Source organism: Stenella coeruleoalba (genome assembly GCF_951394435.1).
Source record: "Stenella coeruleoalba genome assembly, chromosome: 19".
Taxonomy (NCBI): domain Eukaryota; kingdom Metazoa; phylum Chordata; class Mammalia; order Artiodactyla; family Delphinidae; genus Stenella; species Stenella coeruleoalba.
This window is the reverse complement of record NC_137165.1, coordinates 12425275-12447965: the sequence shown is the minus strand read 5'-3', so window position 1 is coordinate 12447965 and position 22691 is coordinate 12425275. Positions and strand designations below refer to the sequence as shown.

The 22691-nt window shown below is 37.6% G+C and overlaps 1 protein-coding gene across 2 annotated transcripts; it reads left to right on the top strand.

Moving 5' to 3' along the window:
• Positions 1-712: 712 nt before the first annotated feature.
• ASPA (aspartoacylase) lies at positions 713-21799 on the top strand. 2 transcript variants are annotated; one of them, XM_079905574.1, is made up of 7 exons: positions 713-755; positions 2767-3027; positions 6174-6369; positions 7832-7925; positions 10459-10566; positions 17171-17280; positions 21056-21799. In XM_079905574.1, exons 2-7 carry the CDS (start codon positions 2792-2794, stop codon positions 21251-21253), a joined length of 942 nt encoding a protein of 313 aa, XP_079761700.1. In that variant the 5' UTR covers positions 713-755; positions 2767-2791; the 3' UTR covers positions 21254-21799. The 2 variants fall into 2 exon arrangements, with proteins under 2 accessions (XP_079761700.1, XP_079761701.1); XM_079905575.1 differs by lacking the exon at positions 713-755 and having other exon boundaries at positions 2647-3027.
• Positions 21800-22691: the final 892 nt, after the last annotated feature.

The following is a 22691-nucleotide window of genomic DNA, read 5'->3' as shown; positions in this document are numbered from 1 at the left end:
TATGAGAAACATCCTGAGCTACATCTGTAAGGACTGCAGAAGTGGAATCTTTGCTAGCAGTTTATAAACCTAGCTGTTCTATCACTATCTTGTTCTGATTATCATTTATTTATTTCCACCTAGAAAGTTATTCTGGATGGATGACAGCTATAGGACCACAGGGGAAGAAAAAATTAAAATAGTAATAGTAGTTTGATTACATGACTGCTGGACAACCACACTGTGTATGAGACGCTTTATGTGTCGTATTGGAGAGAAAACCCTCTCATCCCCCAATCATACTATTTTGGAAACAACTCTGCCTTGAATTTGTTTCCTACAAATTTTCTGACATTGATCAATTGGACAGCCATGACTATGAAAAATTTATTCTCCCTTTGTTTTAAAGTATATTATTTTACTAATAAATCAGGCACCAACATCCCTACAAAACATTTGTAGTACTGGAAGTCAGGCTTATTTTTTTTAAGTCCTTCAAAACATTAAATATTCAACCTAATTGTGAGATAGTGACAACTAGAAAGGGTCTCACTTTGTATACTATGAGTTCTCTGAATTCTCGGAAAGAACTAGACTAATAAGAATTTGTATTTTTTATAGGGTGCGCTTTGGGAAACAGGGAGTTAAAAATCTTTCGGAAGTTAACTTGGTATAAGAGTATGAAAAGCCTCTGTTGCTCTAGTTCTAAGGAAATGCTCTCCTTTTTTTCTAATAAAGCTTTCCGCAGAAGACAAACTCTGTACACAATAAACAGGGTAAGTATAGGACAGAATTACTACAATTCATTAACTCTCAAAAAAGTTATTCATTTTGACATGTAAGGGAGACTTTATTTATGAATGTTAGATGTGCTTCAGAGTGCTGTTCTGTTAAAATTCCATAAAACAAGCCTCGAAATGCAAGTCATTTGTGCCAGCTCCAAGTACATAGCTGAAGCAGCATTTCCAGAGAGACTAGGGCAAAGGACAGAGCTAACCACAAATTGGCAGAAAAGAAACAAACATAATCGAGTGTTAATAATTCACCATAGTTACTGCTCTTAAAACCAAAGTAACTAAATAGTACGACTGTCATCTGTGTACATTTATGCTTGTTTTCTGCATCTCTACAATGAAGTGTTCAGTGTACACGGATGTGGGCAGAAAATCAAAGGCTGCAGGGCTTTATCTGAAATTAGAACAGTAATTTTAATGTGTACGTTTTGATTTTATTATTATGCTTTCTCTATCTCTGCATTATAATCTCTTAAAGGAAGAACACAGGTATTGGTTTATTAAATATTTTGAAGCATTCACATTTTATATTTCCATCATGTGTTTGTTTGTAAGCTTGTTTGTTTCCTGAGCACATTGTAGTGACTGTTCATGTGAATTCGGAAAGAGCAAAATTAGAACTTTGGGGAAAGCCAAAAATAACAGGGAACACCCTTTTGTTCTGTGAAAAACACTGGACTTAGATTCAGCAAACCTAGATCTCAGGCCTAGTTTTCTCCTGGAAGCTTGGGAAATTTAACAAGTTATTTAACCTCTTTTTTCTCTACCTCTGCAATGGGGATGTCAATACCTAACCCATCCTATCTCATAAAGTGGATATGTGAATAAACTGAGATAACGTATGCGGAAAAACATTATAAATTGAACTACTCTGCAGTTGTAATGAATTACTCTTGTCGTACCCCTTTCAAACAATCTCCCATTACTAGCACATAGTGTTTTCAGTACTTGAACATGTTTGACTTTCTGGATGATTGAGCATGAAATCAAATCGGATTTGGCTCAGAGTCATTTCTGCAAAGGGATGTAATCATCTTAGTACAGTATTCTGGATAGTTTCCCCTAATAAGACCCCCTCTTGAGTAACACATTCCAGTGGAGAGTCTCTGTTGCCAGTAAATTAGGCTTTGTCCATATAACCTCATATAATCTGGTTCGTATATATAGCATGCCCCAAGACATTTTCAGGCATTACAAAGTCTTGAAAATTACTAACAGTTGTTTTTCCTTTAGTATTTGGGCAAAAAGTGAGGAAGATCCCTAAGCAAGTCGACTTAGAATTACTAATAACTTCATGAGAAAGAAATGAAAGCATGTTTCAAAGTAGCTTTTTAAGACCCAGTGACCATTGATTTGGTTCTTGCATCTCTGACCATGAAAAAGCATTCTGAAAGAAAGGATAGTGGTTCCAGAGGAGGTCTCTGAAGATCTGCCATTGGCTGTTTATAGAGATGAAATTCAAATGCCCTCAGATGATAAAAAAGGGCCTGAACTCGTTTCAGAGAAGAAATGGTTTAAAGTGGAAACATAAATATTGAATAATAACAGGCATACTATAGACCTTTTCTTTATTTTTTATATTTTTGAGGATAAGAAAAGTGTAATCTATTTTTACTACTACAAATAGTCATGAAAGCACCATTAGATGACATTCTAGCTGAAGAGAAAACAGAAGTTTTGCATTAGTGTGAGATGTTAATTTATTATTGCATTTAGGTCTACCGACCATTTGAGGGAGTTAGAAGTTAAACAGCTGTATCTCTAGTTGATCTCTGCATATTTTAATCCAAATATGGTAAAGGGCAGGGCTAAATAAGGGAGTGTTCGTATAATAAACAGGGCTCAGAACTTGTAACAGAAGATTAAAATACACTCCACCCAAGTTCTCGCGTGGTTAACTTTGCACTTTGGTTAAAGTCTCATTTAGATTTAAATTTCTAAACTTTGCTTACAAAATTAAGTTTTCTTTGATCGCCTCTCTTCTGAATTGCAGAAATCAGATAAAACTACTTGATAAAATGATTTCCTGTCACGCTGCTGAAGATCCTATTAAAAAGGTTGCTATCTTTGGAGGAACTCATGGGAATGAACTAACAGGAGTATTCCTAGTCAAGCACTGGCTGGAGAACGGCACTGAGATTCAGAGAACAGGGCTGGAAGTAAAACCATTTATTACCAACCCAAGAGCAGTGAAGGAGTGCACCAGATATATTGACTGTGACCTGAATCGAGTTTTTGGACCTGAAAATCTTGGGTAAGACTATATGTTGTGTTGTGTGTGTATGCATGCACACGTGTGTGGATGTGGATGTGTCTGAAAAGTAGTGTGTGTGAGAGCATATGTATATACGTTTGATATTCATGTTTGTACATATAGTCGCTCTTGTGAATAAGATCACTTTCACTTTTGTTATACGCCATTATGAATTACTCAGTTCTCTAAACTGGGCATTCATGGGCTCTTTTGTAAACTTTTATAACCATCAGACTGTTCTTAACTGATGTTGTTTTTAAATGTATTCTACACAGACTGAGACAACAAATAACAAAGGTTTTTATTTTTAAGTCGTATCTTTAAAGAAGCAGATTTAATAGTCTTTTGCATTAAATGAATGTTTGGCCACTATGCTTGGATACATATTTGTTAGCTTCTAGGTGATTTACTACTATGTGTTTTGCAACTATGTTTATGGTAGTGCAGAAAGTTCTAGTTAAGAAAAGTGCAATGTTTCAGTGAATATTTGTTTGATGAAAGAGTGAATAAATGTCTATCATCAGAAAACATTAGACCGCTCTGTGATCTGAGGAGTAGATGTACTACCTTCAGTAATGGATTACTAAGACCTGAATTTTCTGAATTTAAGTTACTGCTGATGATACATCGCATACAGTGTATGCAATCATAACACTCTAGGTATGTCGTTATTATTTTTGCCTTTTTTTTACATCATTATAGCTACCACTGTAGATATATAGGCTTCTAAGCTTTTTACCACTTCTTTCTTTCATTTACATAAAAATATTATTAAATACCTACTCTTCATTGGGCACTGTGCCAGGTACTGTGGGAGTACAAAGCTATGGACAAAGTGGTTTCTACTTTCAATGGGTTGGCAGACTACAAGCTAAGATATAAGTCATGCACAGGAACAACTAATGGAGCACCACTTTATGTACTCATTTTCTATTAAATCCTTATTTGAGTTTAAAGAGTTACTTAATCTCATCACAGATCAAAAGATGGTTACTACATTTATACAAATTTGCCTCACTTTATGGAATACATTCTTCTGGGGCAATTATACATTAGCCATAGCTTGCGTATCAGGCCATGTTCTCACTAACATAAATTTTAATTTCAAAAATGCTTTATCTTCATGACTGAGGTTATGTCAACACAATTAAGGTTTATCTATTCACCTAAAACAGCTGTTAACTAACTCATATTACAAGTAAGGATTTCTTGAAGAATAACTTTTAGTTGGCATGTTAACTTCCCAAATAACTCTGAGATGAATTAGAGTGAGTTTTCTTATTATGACCACTCAATAACATGCATTTCAATGAGAGTAGTCTCTTTAATTAAATTCACTTTCTACTTCTTGCATTTAACACTTATCAGAGGCTAGACAGTTCTGTCTCAGGGTAGTTATGGAAACTTATGAAATAGATAAGTTAATTACCTTCTCTCATCTTCCCTCTCCCAAATTTTGCTGCTTTTCCTCTATTCGTCATCTCAGTGATGTCACAACTACCCACCAAATCACCTATGGAAATCATCTTAGAACCTTCCCCATTCTTCATCCCCTACGTCTAGTGGGTTATGGAGTCTCCCAATTATTCAAATATTGAATAGTTGTAGGTATTTTGCAAATCCAGTCTTCCTCACCATTTTTACTGCCTTAGTTTACTTGTTCTATAGGTAGTTAGAGTAGCGTCCTAAAGAATCTTCCTGCATCCAGCCTTACTCCAATCCTCCCTACCATGTATTGTCTGTATGGCACTAGCCATAGGGATCATTCTAACATGCAAATCTTGTCATGTCTTTCCCCTGCTAAAAATTCTTCAAAAATCTCCTATCCAGAATAGAGTTAAGTAATTTAGTATATAGATGTCATTCCCTTTAGGATATCGTTCCTGCCTATTCTTTCAGCTTTATACTTTGGGACTCTTCCCGTGGGACCTGGATTCCAGGCACAAGAGCTCAAAGTGTCTATTATCTTTCAAGACTTCAAGCCTTGACCATGGGCAACTGGGTGGCTGTGGTGTGATTTACTCACATGGGGGAGAATGAGAAGCAAATCAGTTGGAGGAAGGGGAGAATTCATGAAGTTGTTGCATGAAGTAACTTGTAAAGTGCATACGTATCCTTTAGGAACTATGTCTGGTTGCATGTAATAGAAATCTGAAAACAGTGGCTTAAACAAATAAGGGTTTCTTTTTCACAAGTAATAAGTCCAGAGGTAGGCAGTCCAGGGCTGGTACAGTGGCTCAATGATATCATCAGCGCCGCAGACTCCTCCTATCTTCCCACTGCACCGGCCTTGATGTGCAGCTTTTGTCCCATAGTTGAAAAATGGCTGCTCCACTTTCTTGACTGATTTCCAGGCAAGAATTACCCAGGCGCAAACTGTAGGTCCTTTGAAGATACTAACAAAAACAGTCAGAGAATGGAAATAAATGGAATTAGAGAGAAATGTGGTTGAATGCTTTAATGAGGAAAAATAAATTTAAATTATCATGTACATTAAGAAAAAAATGTATCCTAACCACTGGGGGTGGGGCAGGTAGAGACTCATTTGAGAATTCAATAAAAACTATCAACCGTCATCCCAGAAAATGCATGCATGCATATACCTGCAAATTTTTGTATTTTTGCAGCGTCTACAGACTCTTCTCTGTAAAGCTTGACCCTGAACCACTAGTGGTTCCTGGACATCACTTAAGAATCCCTAATTAGATGATGTGAGCACCTAACTTTGACTATTTTTGTGCACTAGAACTAGCTGTAGTGCAAAAAAAAAAGAAAAATAGGTGCATTTGATGGTCTAGTTCCATTATAGCCTAGTGCACTTAACTACTAAGAGACTGTTGATTAAATTAATGGAAGAATTTTGTTCAGGGTTGAAGTCAAATGATAAACTGAAATGTCCTTCTTGTGACCAGCCACATAAATGAACTATTATTTGCAAGCATGTCAATGCAACATTACATGGAATCAAATAGAAGGAAAAAATGTAAATTTTCGATTATAAAGTTTTCAAATAAATTTCCAATTCCTTTACAGATTTTTCATATTAAAGGTTTGGCAACTGGTTTCTTATATACTGTGTTCTTATTGTATATTTATGTTACCTTAGCCGCAGATGTTGTTAATCTTTTTCTCTCTGCTAATAACAGCAAAAAAATGTCAGAGGATTTGCCATATGAAGTGAGAAGGGCTCAAGAAATAAATCATTTATTTGGTCCAAAAGATAGTGAAGATTCGTATGACATTATTTTTGACCTTCACAACACTACTTCTAATATGGGGTGCACTCTTATTCTTGAAGATTCCAGGAATGACTTTTTAATTCAGATGTTTCATTATATTAAGGTAATGTCAATGTTATTAATTTACAAGTTAGCATAGGATCCATAATTTTAAGTCACTTATAGATGTGAAACAAGCAGAAAAGGGTCAGGAGGGAGGGTCCAAGGGAAATGGGGGGCTGCGAGGAGCGCCAGAATAGAGGTAGTAGTGACAGGCGGGAGAAAAGGAGAAGAAATGAGTAAAACAATAAATGCAATGAATAAAATAATAAAACATTGGACCATTGTGTCTATAAAATTTTACATCTTTTATCAAGACAGCCACCAAATCATAGGCTATGTGGTAAAATTAATACCAAAATTTTAAATGGTATGGTTGAAGTGGCTCAATTACCATTTTAGGAAGCTCAAAATATAGTCATTTAATGTTGACTAAAGACCAATGGTAAAAAGATTGGCTCTCTTTAGTCCTGCCCTTGTCTCCATTTGATTCAGTTACCCTAACATACATCTGATCTTGCAGTACTTCATACAGCTAATCATTTTAAGGCTCAAAAATCTACAAGATGAAAAAAATCAGCAATCCATTGCTATACCTAGAGAAAAACTGCTAGAGAATAACAAGCCAACAAAAACACAAATAATAAACTGTACGATTATTTTTATATAAAGGATAGCCTTCCTTCCGGAGAGCTGGTATGATCTAGTATGATTTAATGGAAAGAGTGTGACCCATATAGCCAGTGCCTGGGTTCAAATCCTGGCTTTCTCTCACTAACTTTGAACAAGATATTCAACTCCCCAAACCTTGCTTTCTTCATTTTATAAAATTGACATCATAACAATACTTACCCCATATGGCTGTTATAAGCCTTAAATGAGATAAAATATTTAATGCACTTAGCTGAATGCCTGGCATATAGTAAAGATTATTAGTTTTGTTTCCTTGAATTTTTTGGCGTTGACTAAATAGTAGTTCTGGTAAGAGATCATAATGCAGCTATTCTTTGCTGCTGATTGAAGGGAGAGCTGAATACTTTGCTTGCCAGGCACAGAAGCAGCATGTTATCAAAACTGAGAGGGCCGTCTTGAATTCTCATTCAGATAAGTGGAGGTAGGGGGAGTTAGCCGACATCTGTAGGGACCTGGCCCATAGGGGTAGAAAAAGAATTCTTTAAGAGACCAATACTAAGCTACATAGTAAGTGTAACCAGTGGTGAAAACAAAAATAACCAAATCCATTCAGAAAAAGAATTTATTCATATTCTTTGTTTATGGTTCTGGGGAATTGTTTAATGTACATTTTATCCAGAAAGCTATGTATTATCCAATTTTATATGTAATTCATTTATGTGCTTTCAAAGCTTTAATAATACCATCAGATTTTAGAGTGTGTTTCATAAAGCTGTCTCACTAATCTTAGTTGATGAAGTGAAACATATTGAAGACATTATTGACTCTAATAGCAAAGAGAACAAGGCATATGGTCTTTACATAATAAGAAAAATATTTTAAATTCTTTTCAGACTTCTTTGGCTCCATTACCCTGCTATGTTTACCTTATTGAGCATCCTTCCCTCAGATATGCAACCACTCGTTCTATAGCCAAGTATCCTGTTGGTAAGTCATATTTCCCACTGTCACAACTAAACAAAATATGTCTGAGATGAACCTCTGAGAAAATTAATTTAAAGACTATTTATAGCTACTTGGCTTATCATTATGGCTTATAACTGTCAAGTAATAAGCAAAATATCACAGGCAGTCTCTAACTATAGCAGATTTCCTCAATTTCATTGAGCAGCTTCTACATTCCAGGAAAAAACACTGAGCTGAGGGAATTTGAATCTTTTATAATGGACAGTAAGCAGCCTGCCTTTTGCTTAAGGAAGACACCATCCCTATCTTCCAAGACTATTTACTATACAAACATTCTTTAAAAATATAATCTGGAGCCAGGGCAGTCACTATCTTGCTGGCAAGATGTGCAGAAGTACAAAAGACCCATGGAAAATTCTCTCCCAACATCCCTCTTAGCACCTGCTTTGCAGTAGGGTCTCTGGTAACCTGTGTTTGTTATCCATTCACTTGTTTGCCCTGTCAGTCACTGGGCTGTGAATTCATCTTTACCTTCTGGTAACTTCCAACATGCAGGTTTGCACTCTCATACACCCTCCCAGACAGACAGTCTCTTTTTCTATATTCCATTCTCTTTCCTGAGTGACCTATTAGCGTAATTGTTTGCAGACCACACTATAATCATTAAAGTTGCTGTCACGACTTAAAATCTTTTTTGTCAGATCTCAGGTGGTTTAAATAAGAGAAATTTAATTTAAAAACAAGTTGTCAAACAATAGAAGCAAATTTAAGGTTATCTTGGTTATTCAATTATTGATAATTTTGGTGCATAATCAAGGGATCAGTTGAGGCAAGCTAAAGAGCCAAGTATAGGTAATTATTCGAAACAAACCAAATGCTTGACAATAACGGATAAAGTTCCTTTTTCTCTGTAACACCATATAAAGCATAGGATTTCCAAGTCTTGAGAGAGCAATCTTGGCCTATTACATTTAGGGGGCAATGCTGCTCTTAGGTAGAACAAATATCTACTGATATGTTTGGCTCGTAAAAAGAGAGCCAAATCTTTCAAAGATTTCAATATGGGGGAGTATTAAGATCATCACAAGTAATAGAAATATTGTATGTTCTCCTTTCAACTTTACTATTTTATTTGGAATATTTTTTATATCATCCAGCCATTGGGGGGAAAAACACTTAAGATCAGAGAGACACTCTCTCCAACTCAATGCTTTATAATACTCCTATGACTTTAGGTGCCACAAGATGTTCATTGTAATTTCAAGCATCATATGCCAACATGACAATATCTAGTGGAAGAAGGGAGACTCCCAGGAACTCCCCTGCAGACCTTCCATTATGGCCAGTTCAGAACTGGGTCACATATCCATTCTTAAATTAATTACTAGGATTAACGAGATTACTATGATTGACTAAAACTATTCTACATTTGCTCCTGAGTTGGATACCCCAACCAAAATCAGGACTCTGTCAGCAAGGAGTAAGACAGAATGAATTTTGGGTAGGCAACCAACAATGTCTTCTACAGTATGCATACAAGACATATCCATGAACACATTTTCACACATTTGTACAAATCATTTATGTACTGATACATACCTTAACCGCACTTATATCATATACTTAAGTATATCCAGGAAAGCTAAGCACAAAAATGAAAATGAGGATAAAAGAGAATACAGTAAGATTTTGTGAACTGAGAAATAACAGAAGTGGATGAAAATAGAATAGGTGGAAAAGACTGTATATGAATTGGTGGAAGAGAGTGGATGATGCTATACTTGGTAAATGGTTTTGTAAATGGTTAAGATGATGATTGGAGTGATAACAGTGTGGGAGACTTGGGCAGGAGGGAAGGGACTAGATAAGTGGTTTAGAGAAAGAGTATTTTGTAGGTTTATGGATGGATGCTTGACAGCCACAGGAAATAGACCTGATAGTACAGGCAGAATTTTATTGGGGTGAGAAGAAATGAATACAAATTGTTTCTACAGAAAATTAAAACCATTGCACTATCATGTTGGGATGGGTTGTTATATTAAAGGCAAGAATGTTGCTCTAGGGTCACATAGGTTGTCATTTGACTTAAATCCATGGCTCATTTAGTCTAGATTTCTATTACTAAATATTATAGATGTGTTTTCTTCTACAAGCTAAATGTTAGGTCCGTGACAGTTTCTCTTTGTGGCCACTTATTATTTTGTCAGTATAAATTTGTCTACTCCTTTTACTATATTATTACTTTTTAATATTTTGATAATATTGAAGGAAATTTAAAGAAAAAAGACCCCAAAACCTTGCTGCTATAACACAACTCTTTGATTTTTTTCCATGTTCTCTCCCAGTCTTTATTTACTATGCATATAACTTGTACATGTAAATGTTCTGCTTTATTTTTTGCCTAACATTAGGTCTCAAATATTTTCCATGGTGCTGCATGGTCTGCCTCTTTAATCATTTTTAATGATGGGATTCTAGATCTTGATATATGAGAATGCTCGATCTTATATTCTAATACTTAGATGAGTGTGACTGTCTCCCCTTCTGTACCTAGGTATAGAAGTTGGTCCCCAGCCTCAAGGGGTTCTGAGAGCTGATATTCTGGATCAAATGAGAAAAATGATTAAACATGCTCTTGACTTTATACATAATTTCAATGAAGGTAAGTAGAAGGCAGAAATTGTTTCTTTAATTGTTAGCTTGTGTGTGTAAATAAATCAGAGAAGGAAGATGAGATGGAGTACACATAATGACTTAACCACTAAACATTGAAATAGCAATGGAACCTAGGTTACATTTGCCATGTTTGTGACATCAGTTGCTTTTTAAAAAATTTAATCACTTCAGCCATTCGTCAATGACCAGTGTAGACACAGTCAAGAAAAGCAGCTACCAAATAAAGCTCCCCAAATGAAATCCTCATTTTCCTATTAATCTCCATTTTTAAAAGCAAAGAAATACAAATGTCCAATAAACAGATGAAAAGATGTCCAGTATCACTAGTGATCAAAAAGTGCAAATTAAAATGCAAAACCATTTTCTCCCATTAGATTGGGAAAATATTAAAATCTGATAATATTAAGTGTTGGTAAGGGTGTAGGAAAAGGAGACATTCTCCTTCCCTGCTGGTATAAATTGGTAAAGACACTTAGAGGATAATTTTACAGTAACCACTTTCTAATATGCACAGATCCTATGACCCAGCAGTTCCACATCTCAAAGAAACACAAACACATGCACACCTACATGCCACATACAAGGGTGGCCACTGCAGCATTGTATGTAAAGCAAAACAATGGAAATGACCTGAATATCCATCAGTTGGTTAGTTAAATAAAATAGCGTGGAAAGATCTTCAAACTACATTGTTAATTGAAAGAAAGCAAGTTGCAGACCAAAACATACAATATACCAATTTGCTTCAAAATAATAATAATAAACACTTGCTGGAATATACATAAATATATATGTTAGTACATAGGAACAGTTCTAAAAGAAAACATATCAAACCGATAATAGCAATTACTGGGTAGAGGAGGGGAAAACCAGGTTAATTTTGTTTTAATTGTGTTCAGGAAGAATGATGTATTCATGTATTATTCGTGCAATTACAAAACAGTTAGATGGGGCTGGTGGTGAGATGGGTACATGGATCTCTATGTACTATCTGCTCATTCATTTGGTAAACCTAAAACTGCAGCAGAAAAAATAATGAAATCTATTAATTATTTTAAAAATAACTTAAAAGTTGTAAGAATTATAATAAAAGTAAAATCAAAGAGGCATCTTATGTAAATAATTATTCATACAGGCAGAACTGAAATTATTTGTTGAGGAATGGGCCATTACAGTGAGAGGGCTGGTGAATAGTTCAGTGCCTGTGGGGAGTACAATCCCTTAACCTGTTTGTGCATCCTCCTGTGATCACAGGAATTTCTTCCGTGCTTGGGAAGCCTTTGACTCCAAAGTCACAAAGACTGAAAATCAGCATTCTACCACCTTTGTCTGAGGACAGGTTCTATACGGTCTAGTGGACCTGGTGTTGGGAAGGTCATCAGTTATTCACAAGAAACCATTCAAATAGTGAGTGTGAGACTATGATGTTAAGAAACAATGCACCCAGGTAGAAGGCCACAGACCTGACTGAAAAAACACATGGTTTTCAAATCGCGATCCATAGATTCCTGCTACCGGGTAGGGATTTAGTAGCTGTCCTAGTAGCTCGGGGACAGCCAGCCCACCTCTGCTTCAATCAGAGCAGTTCTATCTGTTTTATCCTTGTAACATTTCATTTAACCAAAGGATTCTGCAATTCAACATTGTAAAACCATTATTAATTTAGACTCTCCACTTTGATGGATTTTTAACTAACATGGAAAGAGCACCATTATCCAAACAATGCTGGCAAAAGGATCATAACCGTCTGAAGAAAAGTCTCTAGAAATGTATAGAAGAGCTCCATGTTTGGCTCTGTGCTACTCAAAGTTATTATTAGTGACTTGGATAAGGACATAAGTGACATGCTTATATAAGTGGTAAGTGACAGGAAGCTATCCGGAAAGTATCTGGGTTCAAAAGGTGTATCCAAAAAGTTCTGACAATATTTAACAATAATCTAGACCAAATGTTTAAGGTTAAATACATCAGGAACAACATTTTACTTTCATGTTAAAAAATCCCAGAATGAAGGAGGTGATAGTCTCTTTTCTGCTTGGCTAAACAACATTTGGAGACCTCTGAATAAATTCCAAGTCCATATTTCAGGAGAAACATCTACGAAGTAAAGGTTAGCCAAGGAGTTAGTTGAGCATGTTGAAGAGTTTGAAAACCATAATAGGAATGATCCCAAAGATAGAACTTCAGTTTACACATAGAACTTCAGTTTACAAAGTACATTCACATGTATCCTCGTGTATGTGACAATATGAGTGGAGCCTGATAGAATCAAAGATACTTAGACTGGCAACAAGAAGTCTTAAGGCCAATTTTATTTCAGAGTTTCAGAAGTGTTATATTGGAAAGGAATTAGACATGTTTTCTGTGACTCAGAGGCCAGAATAGAATCGGTGGGATAGTGTTACCTAAAGACAGAAATTTCTGGGACTTACCTGGAGGTCCTGCGGTTAAGACTCACGCTCCCAATGCAGGGGGCCCAGGTTCAATCCCTGGTCAGGGAACTAGGTCCTGCATGCCTCAACTAAAAAAAAAAAAATCCCGCATGCTGCAGCTAAGACCTGGCGCAACCAAATAAATAAATATTAAAAATAAAAAAGAAAGAAAGAAAGAGATTTCTAATTAACGAAGCTGACCAACAATGGAACAGACCACATTTTGTGAGGTTGTTTAAAAGCAGGAGCAAGATGACCACTTGGTCAGAAAGATATGGAGAATATTCAAGCATCGATGAAGCTTAGGCATTTGAGACTCCTTCTAGCTCTGAGATTCTAAGTAGCAAAAACATGCTCCTTTGTGTTCTACCACTTTCTCCTTTCCTCCCAATGGACCTTCTGGTTTAAAGGTATGACATCTGCTGTTTCCATCTTCATCTTGGAAGGTGTGGTAAATTCTAAAAATGGCCACAAATTCTTCCCTTCCCTGCTTCCATGTCCTATCAAGAGATGGAGTCTGTTTTCCTACCACCTGAATCTGGCTTGGCCATGTGACGTGTTTTGTGCCACAGAAGAGGTTTGAAAAGAACTTGAACATCAGGGCTTGCTCTCTTGCTGACCTTGGGAACCTTGCACTGTCATTATGTGAATCAGTCCACCCTAGCCTGCTGGATAATGAGAGACTGTGAGGCTGAGAACTGAGACACCCCAGCCAATAGTCCTGCAGCTCCGGCTGACAGCCTGTCAAATGCCAGATATGAGAGTAAAGCTGTCTTAGATCATCCAGCCTCCTGCTGACCTGCCATCTCACCACAAATGCAATGAGCAAGCCAATTAGAAATCAGCCAGTCCAGCCTAGACCAGAGGAACGGGCCAACCAACTCACAGAGTCATGAGCTAAATTAGGTGGTGGTTGTTTTATGCCACTAAGCTCTGGCATAGTGCGTTACGCAGCAAAAGCTATCTGATACAGAAGTAATCACGGGGTATCTGCATTCCAACCCTGGCTGCGCTTTCCGCGCCAAGGGGAAAGGAAGATTTTTCTTTGGATTGCAACCATAGCACAATAGGGGCTCTACGCTGGATGAAAGTTCATGCTATTTATTAAGAGTTTGCCTGGTATAAATGTAAACTACTGCTTTTCCAAGTTTCTGGGCATTGGGTTGTTTAATGCTGCGTCTTTGTTGGTTGGACTCCACTGTTGGCAGACTGCCTGCATCGCAATATCTCACTGCTCAGGAGCTACCCAAATGTTTAACATACTTAGTTAAGAGAAGGAGCACAGTGGGGAAGTCATCTAACCAGTTGAACGTCCTCCTGAAGTTATGCAATCACAGAGTGTCAGAGCTGGAAGAGTCCTTCAAGGTAAACTAATGTGAAACCTTCATTTGAGAGGTAAAGAAAGTGAGCTTCGAGAAGTTCAGTGTCTTGCTCAAGTTTACACAGCTAGGAGACTAGAGCCTAGGTATCATGACTCCCAGTCCTAGCTTCTTTCTCTCCCACACTGGCTTTTTAAGTTCCGTTTTCTACCTCTGTCCTACCTCGGCGTACTTGTGGACAGTGTGTCGGTAGGCATAATTTGAGAACATCTTTTGGTTTAGTGTTGTTTGTGAACATCCTTAACTAAAATTTTATGGAACCATATAAGGCCCCGAATAGCCAAAGCAATCTTTAGAAAGAGGAACAAAGCTGGAGGCATCACATTCCCTAACTTCACACCATATTACAAAGCTGTAGTAATTAAACCACATAATATTGGCATAAAAGCAGACACACAGATCAGTGAAATGGAATAGAGGGCCCAGAAATAAACCCATGTATATATGGTCATTTAATTTACAAGAAAGGAGCAAAGAATATACAATGGGGAAAGGACAGTCTCTTCAATAAATGGTGTTGGGAAAATTGGACAGCCACATGCAAAAGAGTGAAACTCAACCACCATCTTAACCACCATACGCAAAAATTAACTTAAAATGGATTAAAGACTTGAACATAAGAATTGAAACTGTAAAACTTATAGAAGAAAACATAGGCAGTGAGCTCCTTGAAATAGGTCTTGGTGATTTTTTGAATCTGACACCAAAAGCAGAAGCAACAAAGGCAAAAATAAACAAGTGGGACTCTGTCAAATTAAAAAGCTTCTGCACAGCAAAGGAACCCATCAACAAAATGAAAATACAATCTACTGAATGGGAGAAAATATTTGCAAATATGTGAAGAACTCATACAACTCACAGCAAAAAAAAAAAAAAAAGTGTGATTTAAAAATGGGCAGAAGATCTGAATAGACATTTTTCCAAAGAAGACATACAGATGGCTGACAGATACGTGAAAAAATGCTTTACATCATTAATCTTCAGGGAAATTAAAGTCAAAACTATAATGAGGTATCCCCTCACACCTTTTAGAATGGCTGTTATCAAAAAAATAAGAAATAACAAGTTTGGTTGAAGATGTAGAGAAAAGGGAACACTTGTGCACTGTTGGTGGGAGTCTAAGTTGGTGCAGCCACTATGGAAAACAGCATAGAGGTTCTGCAAAAAATTAAAAATAGGACTACCATATGATCTAGCAATTCCACTTTGGGGTATTTATCCAAAGAAAATGAAAACACTAATTCGAAAAGCTATAGGCACCTCTGTGTTCATTGTAGCACCATTTACAATAGCCAAGGTATGGAAACAACCTGTGTCCATCAATGGGAGAATGGATGAAGAAATTGTGGTATCCATATACAATGGAATATTATTTAGCCATAAAAAAGAATGAAGTCTCGCTATTTGTGACAGCATGGATGGACCTCGAGGACATTATGCTGAATGAATAAGTCAAGCAGAGAAAGACAATTACCATATGATCTCTCTTATATGTCAAATCTAAAAATGAATAAATAAAAATTTAAAACCAAGCTCGTAGATACAGAAAACAAATTGGGGGTTGCCTTAAAGCAGAAACAGGTAGGGATGGGAGAAATGGATGAACTGTCTGAGGGGTTTTTTAATTTAAATAAATTGAATTTTTTTAAAGCCACTCTAACCTATTAGACAGCCTGGAAGTTTCATTTTTCAAGCACAGTGTCACCATGAAAAACTCAGTAAGACACAGACAAATCCAATAAATAGAAGAAACAAAGAAATCAAAGAAAATAAGAAATCGAGTGTTGGACTCTTTGGTGTATTGGATTGGTTCAGGATTATGAAACCTAAACTTCTTATTGTTAATAGAAAGGGTACAAGTCCTTTATAATATATTGTCCACTTACTCCATAGGCCAAGGAAGTTAAAGGCCTCTGGGACCTGAGATCTTTAGTCATAGAGCCAACGCTCAGCATTTTGGTAATGCTGGCAATGATGAAATAAGATAACACTAGAGCAAGAGCTGTTATGGCCAATGACATGTGCCTCTAAGGGTGGCTTTTTCAGCTTTAGGTTAGGACATTCAAGCACCAGAAAGAAGGTCCTGTACAGTGTCTCAGTGTTAGTGGTGGCAGAGCAGCTCTCTGCCTGAAGCTGTACAAGCCTGTGGCATTTTTCTTAATAGCCCCAAGTTGGAAATGTGCAAGATGTCTATAAACCATAGAAAGAATAAATAAATTATGGCATTTTCTCACAGTGGAATACTATACTGCAAAGAAAATGAACAATAGCTACATACCACATAGGGATGAATCTTCCCCAAAAGTTGATCTTAAGAAGACAGACACAAGATGCATATATTGATTGATTATATTTGTAAAATATTCAGAAGTAGGCAAACCTGAACTATATTGTGTGGGATTCATGCACGGGTGGTGAAGCTATAAAGTAAAGCAAGTGAGTCATTACCAAAATGAGTGGTTACTGCTCAGATGGGAAGGCGATGGGATCATGATGGGAAAGAGACATGCAGGGATGCTGGTATGCAGGCAATGTTCTTGTCCTGGGTGGTGGTTCCATGGCTAATCACTTTACAGTTCATTAAACTATATACTTATGTTTCATGTACTTTCTGAGTGTTATACTTCACAATAAAATGGTTCAAAAGCAAGAAAATAGTGTGTTCTCCCTGTAACTGTCTGTCTTCAGTTTTCGTTCTTCTTCCTTCTTTAAAGTATCAACTTCCCTTTTTTCAGGAGATTTTGTTAGTTGCTATTTATACATATTGTTTTTGCCGTAGGGAAAGAATTTCCTCCCTGTGCTATTGAAGTCTATAAAATAATGGAGAAAGTTGATTATCCCAGGAATGAAAGTGGAGAAATTGCTGCTATTATCCACCCTAAACTGCAGGTAACATTCACTATTTCTTTTAAATGTTGAAAATAATGATGCCCTACCTTTGAGTAGAACTTTACAGTCCATAAAGCACTTTACATGCATGAGCTCATTTGATGTTCTCAAAAACACTGCAGTCTAAGGTATTCAGACCGTCACTCAGTGAATATTTACTGAGTAAATCCTTTGCTGGCTCTGGGGGTACATCAGTGAACATGGTTTATATTCTTGTGGAATTTATAGTCTAGATATACTAAAGTCTAAACTGTGATCTTGAAATGAAGATAACCAGATGCTATAACAGAATAATGAGGTGGGGTTGGGGGTCAGAGAATGTGAAATTCCTGTTCAGGTGCAATGGGTAAAAATTATTATATCTATTTTAATATAAGAAAACAGAGGCTCAAAAATTATATCCTTCCCATAGTCCTATAGTTATTGATGACAGATCCAGAACGAATGTTCTTTGCAGTTGACCACATTGCTACCACCTCCCTGTGATCACTACTGTATAAGTTAGAGCAAAACAATCAGAACCTCTTTCTTTGGGATGTTTTCTGCCGCCTTTTCCTGACTCCTCAAAACCTCAATATCTGCTCCTTGTGTGGTTTGATCTATAATGGCATAGTGAAGGGGAAGAAAAGGCTCATAGGAATGTATAGGAGGTTTAAAACTGGAAAAGGCAGAGATAAAAGCAGAGAGGAGCAAAGATTCCAAAAAGCTAAAACATCCATCTCCATGCACAATCTCAGACCTCAGAAATGTGGACGTGATCCAGTGGGTTGTCTAGTCTGGTACATTCATCCCTGGATGCACATTGCCTAGAGAGCCTTTTGAAAAATAACAATCCCCCACTCTGGGATAATCTGATCTTATTGGCGTGGGTAATTAGGGTAGAAAACCACTGATCCAGTTCAGACTCCCGTTTAATGACCCTAATGATAGTTATTCAGACTCACAACTTAATAAAGTAACCTGCCCAAACATAGACTCGTGGAGCAAACCCAGCTTTGTGCCTTAGTGGGATCCGGGTGGAAACTTGAAGAAGGAGCCTTGGGCAGTGTTTTAAAGGACAGAAAGATAAAGATTGGGGGAGAGAAAAGAGGAAAGCACTACAGGTAACAAAAATTGCACATACAAGAAACAGAGGCCAAAGTGATGACGTCACAACCGGCTACAACACAGGATTTAAAGAAAAAAATTTATTGGAGTATAGTTGCTTTACAGTGTTGTGTTAGTTTCTACTGTACAGCAAAGTGAATCAGCTATACGTATACACATATTCCCTCTTTTTTGGATTTCCTTCCCGTTTATGTCACCGCAGAGCACTGAGTAGAGTTCCCTGTGCTATACAGTAGGTTCTCATTAGTTATCTATTTTATACATAGTTATCTCATTAGTCATCTATTTTATACATAGTATCAATAGTTACAAATGTAAGTTTTACATTCCTCAAGGATATCCATGAAAAATACAAAAATCATCCTGGAGAGGCAGAGAGGTAAGATTGATGGGATCACTAATAAACAGGGCTAGTTGTAGGTCTTGAAAGTCAGGAAGGATCATTTTGAGTTGGTAGACAATAAGGAACGGCTCAGTATTCTACAGGAGGGATTGACTGATTGACTATTTCAATAAATATATTTGAAGGACTTCTCAGCTTGTTCTGGGCCCTGAGATTCAAGATAGGGTCTCTCATAGAGCTTCCATACTAATAAGGGGAGAACAGACCGTGAATAAGTAAACAATACATCAACCACATGATTTCAAATTGTAATAAGTGCTATAAAAGAAATAAACAGAATAATATAGGAGCAGTTAACAAAGGGTTCCTACTAGATGGAGTGGTCAGAAAGAGCCATCTCTGAGATGAGGGCATGGAAGCTGGAACCTGGAAGGTGAGAAGTCAGCCGTGTGGAAAACAAGTGCAAAGGCTCTGAGGCTGGAGCAAACTTGGAGTGTTTGAGGAACAGCAAGAAGACCAGTGTCAACGGAGAGTAGGAAGTGAACAGAGACCCTGGAGCCAGAGACTCAGGCAGGCACCTGGTTATGAGTCCAGATTTTATTCTAAAAATGATGGTTCTTAATCAGGGGTGCTCACTAGAATGCTCCAGGTTCCCTCTTCCCACCCCCCAATGCTTGGAGCCTATCACAAAAGCACTAATACAGTGCTTCTCAAGCTCCAGCCACATGAGAATCACCTGAGGAACTTTGTAAACTCCTCATTCTCCGGCCCAGGGATTCTGATTTAATTTATCAGGGTGGAGACAAGAAGTCAATTAGGTTCACCAGGTGATTTTCATGTGGCTCAGGCTTGGGTAGCACTGCCCATCGGAATCTCTGCAGGTGGGGCTCGCAGACAGGGGGGAGGTGTTGAAGAAACCCTGTTGGTCGTTCTGGGGCACATCTCTGACTGAAAACCACTGGTCTGGAGCAGTAGTGCTCAGCCACCCTGTCCTGTAGCATCACCTGGGGCTTTAAAAAAGATACAAACAGCGGATTATAACAGCGAGTAGCATGAGGGAATTGGAGGAGGTGCGTGATGGAATTATGCTTCTAGATTACATGCTTATATGACTCTGTGCTATACATTTGTCAAAACTCATAGAATCCTACCCCAAAATGGTTGGATTTTACTGCATGTAAATTTAGAAAATAGTGATGCCTGAGCCCCACTCTTGAGATTCCCATTTGATGTATCTGAGACGGGGCCAGCCTTTATTCATCTATATTTTTCAAACATCCCAGGTAATTGTGACATGCAGCCAGGGTTCAGAAAATCGCTGTGGTGCAACGCTTCTCAAACTTAAATGTTGCACCTGTGAACCTCTGGGGATGTGTTAACATGAAGATTTTGACTTAGTAGGGCTGCGGTGGGGAATCAAATTCTGCTTTTCTAACAAACTCTCAGGTGATGCTGCTCCGCTGCTGGGAACTGTTAGAAACACAGAATCTCAGACCCCCACCCCAGACCTATAGAATCAGAATCTGCACTTCAACAAGATCCCTATGTGATTTGCAAACACAGCAAAGTTTGAGGAGAACTGCTCTAGGGTTCCTTTGGGGTGCCAGCACTGGTGTTTGAGGGCTCACAGGTCCAAACCCTGGTGGGGACCTCTCAAACGATTCAGTTGTTATCCTAATGTGGGGACACGTATGGGAAATATCCACGTCGTCTTAGAGTTTTCCCAGCCCACACCCCACCTTCTCCCACCAGTTCTCACCAGTATAGAACCTCCTAGCATGCAGGCACAACGTCACTCATTCTTTATCCCCAACAGTAGAATGTCTTATACACAGAAGGCTCTTAATGGGTATTTCCTAAATTTTGCTGAGCAGAATTTAACTTCAGGTAGCAAGAGTTAGGATATACACCTGAGGAGACACTCATTTAGTTTTGCCTTTTGATATTATAAATCTCTTTGGCAATATTCAAGCAAACTATAATCACATGTGTCAGTTATAAGCATAAAAAGGGGAACTATTAAAACCACTGCCCAAATTAACTGCTCAATCTGTTTAGTCAGATAACTCACATGCCTCTACGCTATCTCTTTTAGAATAAGACAATGCTGTCATTTTAGTTGTCTAGAGCCTGACATAAACATTTTTTTAATTTATTTTTTCTTCAAGTATAGTTGACTTACAATGTTGTGTTACTTTCTGGTGTACAGCAAAGTGATTCAGTTATACATATATGTGTTCTTTTTCATATTCTTTTCCACTATACAATGTGTCAAGTAGGCGAAAAATCTAATGTAATTTATGTATTCTAATTGTTTCCTGAGAGGATCAAGACTGGAAACCATTGCACCCTGGGGATCCTGTGTTTTTAACTCTTGATGGAAAGACTATTCCATTGGGCGGAGACCATACCGTGTACCCAGCGTTTGTAAACGAGGCTGCATATTATGAAAAGAAAGAAGCTTTCGCAAAGACAGCTAAACTAACACTCAATGCGAAAAGTATTCGCTCCTCTTTACATTAGAAATCACTTCTAGCTCACTTGTTATAGGGTACGTTGAAAAGTTCTACTAGTTCGTAAGCTCCTAAAGAGCAGAATTGTGCCTTATTCATTTCCACAGCACCTAGCCCAGTGCCTTGCACACAATGGACATTCAGGTAAATTTCTTGAATGAGTGAATACATTAATGAATACCTTTTATAGATATCGTACTTTATGTGTGTAACTTATTCAAAGAAGCACATTTCTTATTTCTGTATAGCTTTTTATACCTTCTACTTTGATAGTTTAACATTCTTAGTAAACAGCCTTTGAATTTAAATTTTAACATTGAAATAGATACTATATACACAAAAAAATAACTTGAGCATATAATTAAATGTTGTATGTTTTCAAGTAATATAAAAATGCTGCTAGAAACTAATGGTATTTTAAATTTTTTCACATTTGAATTAATGATAAAGTATTAAGGATCCAGTCTATCGACTTTAGCAGTAGTTCTGTTATCTGTAGATTTTTCAATGCTCTTTTGAAGATGAAATGTGAACAAGAAATGAGGGCTGATTGTAAAGGTGACATTATGAATAAATCAAGAAACTCTGAGTGGTCCTTTGTCCACTGACAGCCACCCGCACAAAGCATCGCAAAATATCACATCTCTGGCATGCCCACTTGTTCTGGGTTGACCTCAGGGAGCGAAGAACCTCCTTCAGACCTCTCACACGCCCCGCTAGAAGCTCACGTTCCTTCCCAACTTGGGAGGCATGTTGCTCCCAGCCCTCCCGTCTTACTTTGAAAGAACACGCTTGCCCTTCTTCCCAGCCAACGTGTAAGGAAGTCTTTGGGCTCCAGTAGCATAGGTAGTAAAGGCAGAAAGAGCAGAGGGCAGTGGACACTAGCGGAAATGTGACCCAAAGCCATCTCTGGTTCACAAATGCATTCTTTTAAGACATTCCCCCCTGGCCTAAATGCCCAAGTCCCTCACTCCCAGGATTCTTCTCCTCAAAGGTCCTCGGGCTAAAACTCTGCCTCTCTCCCGCTCTAATCCCTGCAGGAGCCTCCCCTCCCTCCTCATGGCAGCCAAGTAAAGAACACTTTATCCCCTGATTTGGACTCCATGGAACCCATGTTTATGGTTTCAAATATATTTACAAAATCACACTAACATTATCTGTAACGTATATATGTCTATATATAGACAGTTCCATTCTTGCAAAGCAGATTCCATTAAGCCCATTTCATTCCATATTCACTGCTCTATAGCACACAATTAAACTGTTTCTAAATTTTCAGCATTTATTTTTGCACTTTACCAAAACTATTTTCATTGGAATAAACTCTCTTCCTTCTGAATTCTTTACTAAAGATTCGATTTATCAATCACCTTTTGTATATAACAAGTTTTACCAAGCTTCCTTCTCCCATAGAACATAGAATGTTCCTTTGTGCTCTATGTCTAAGT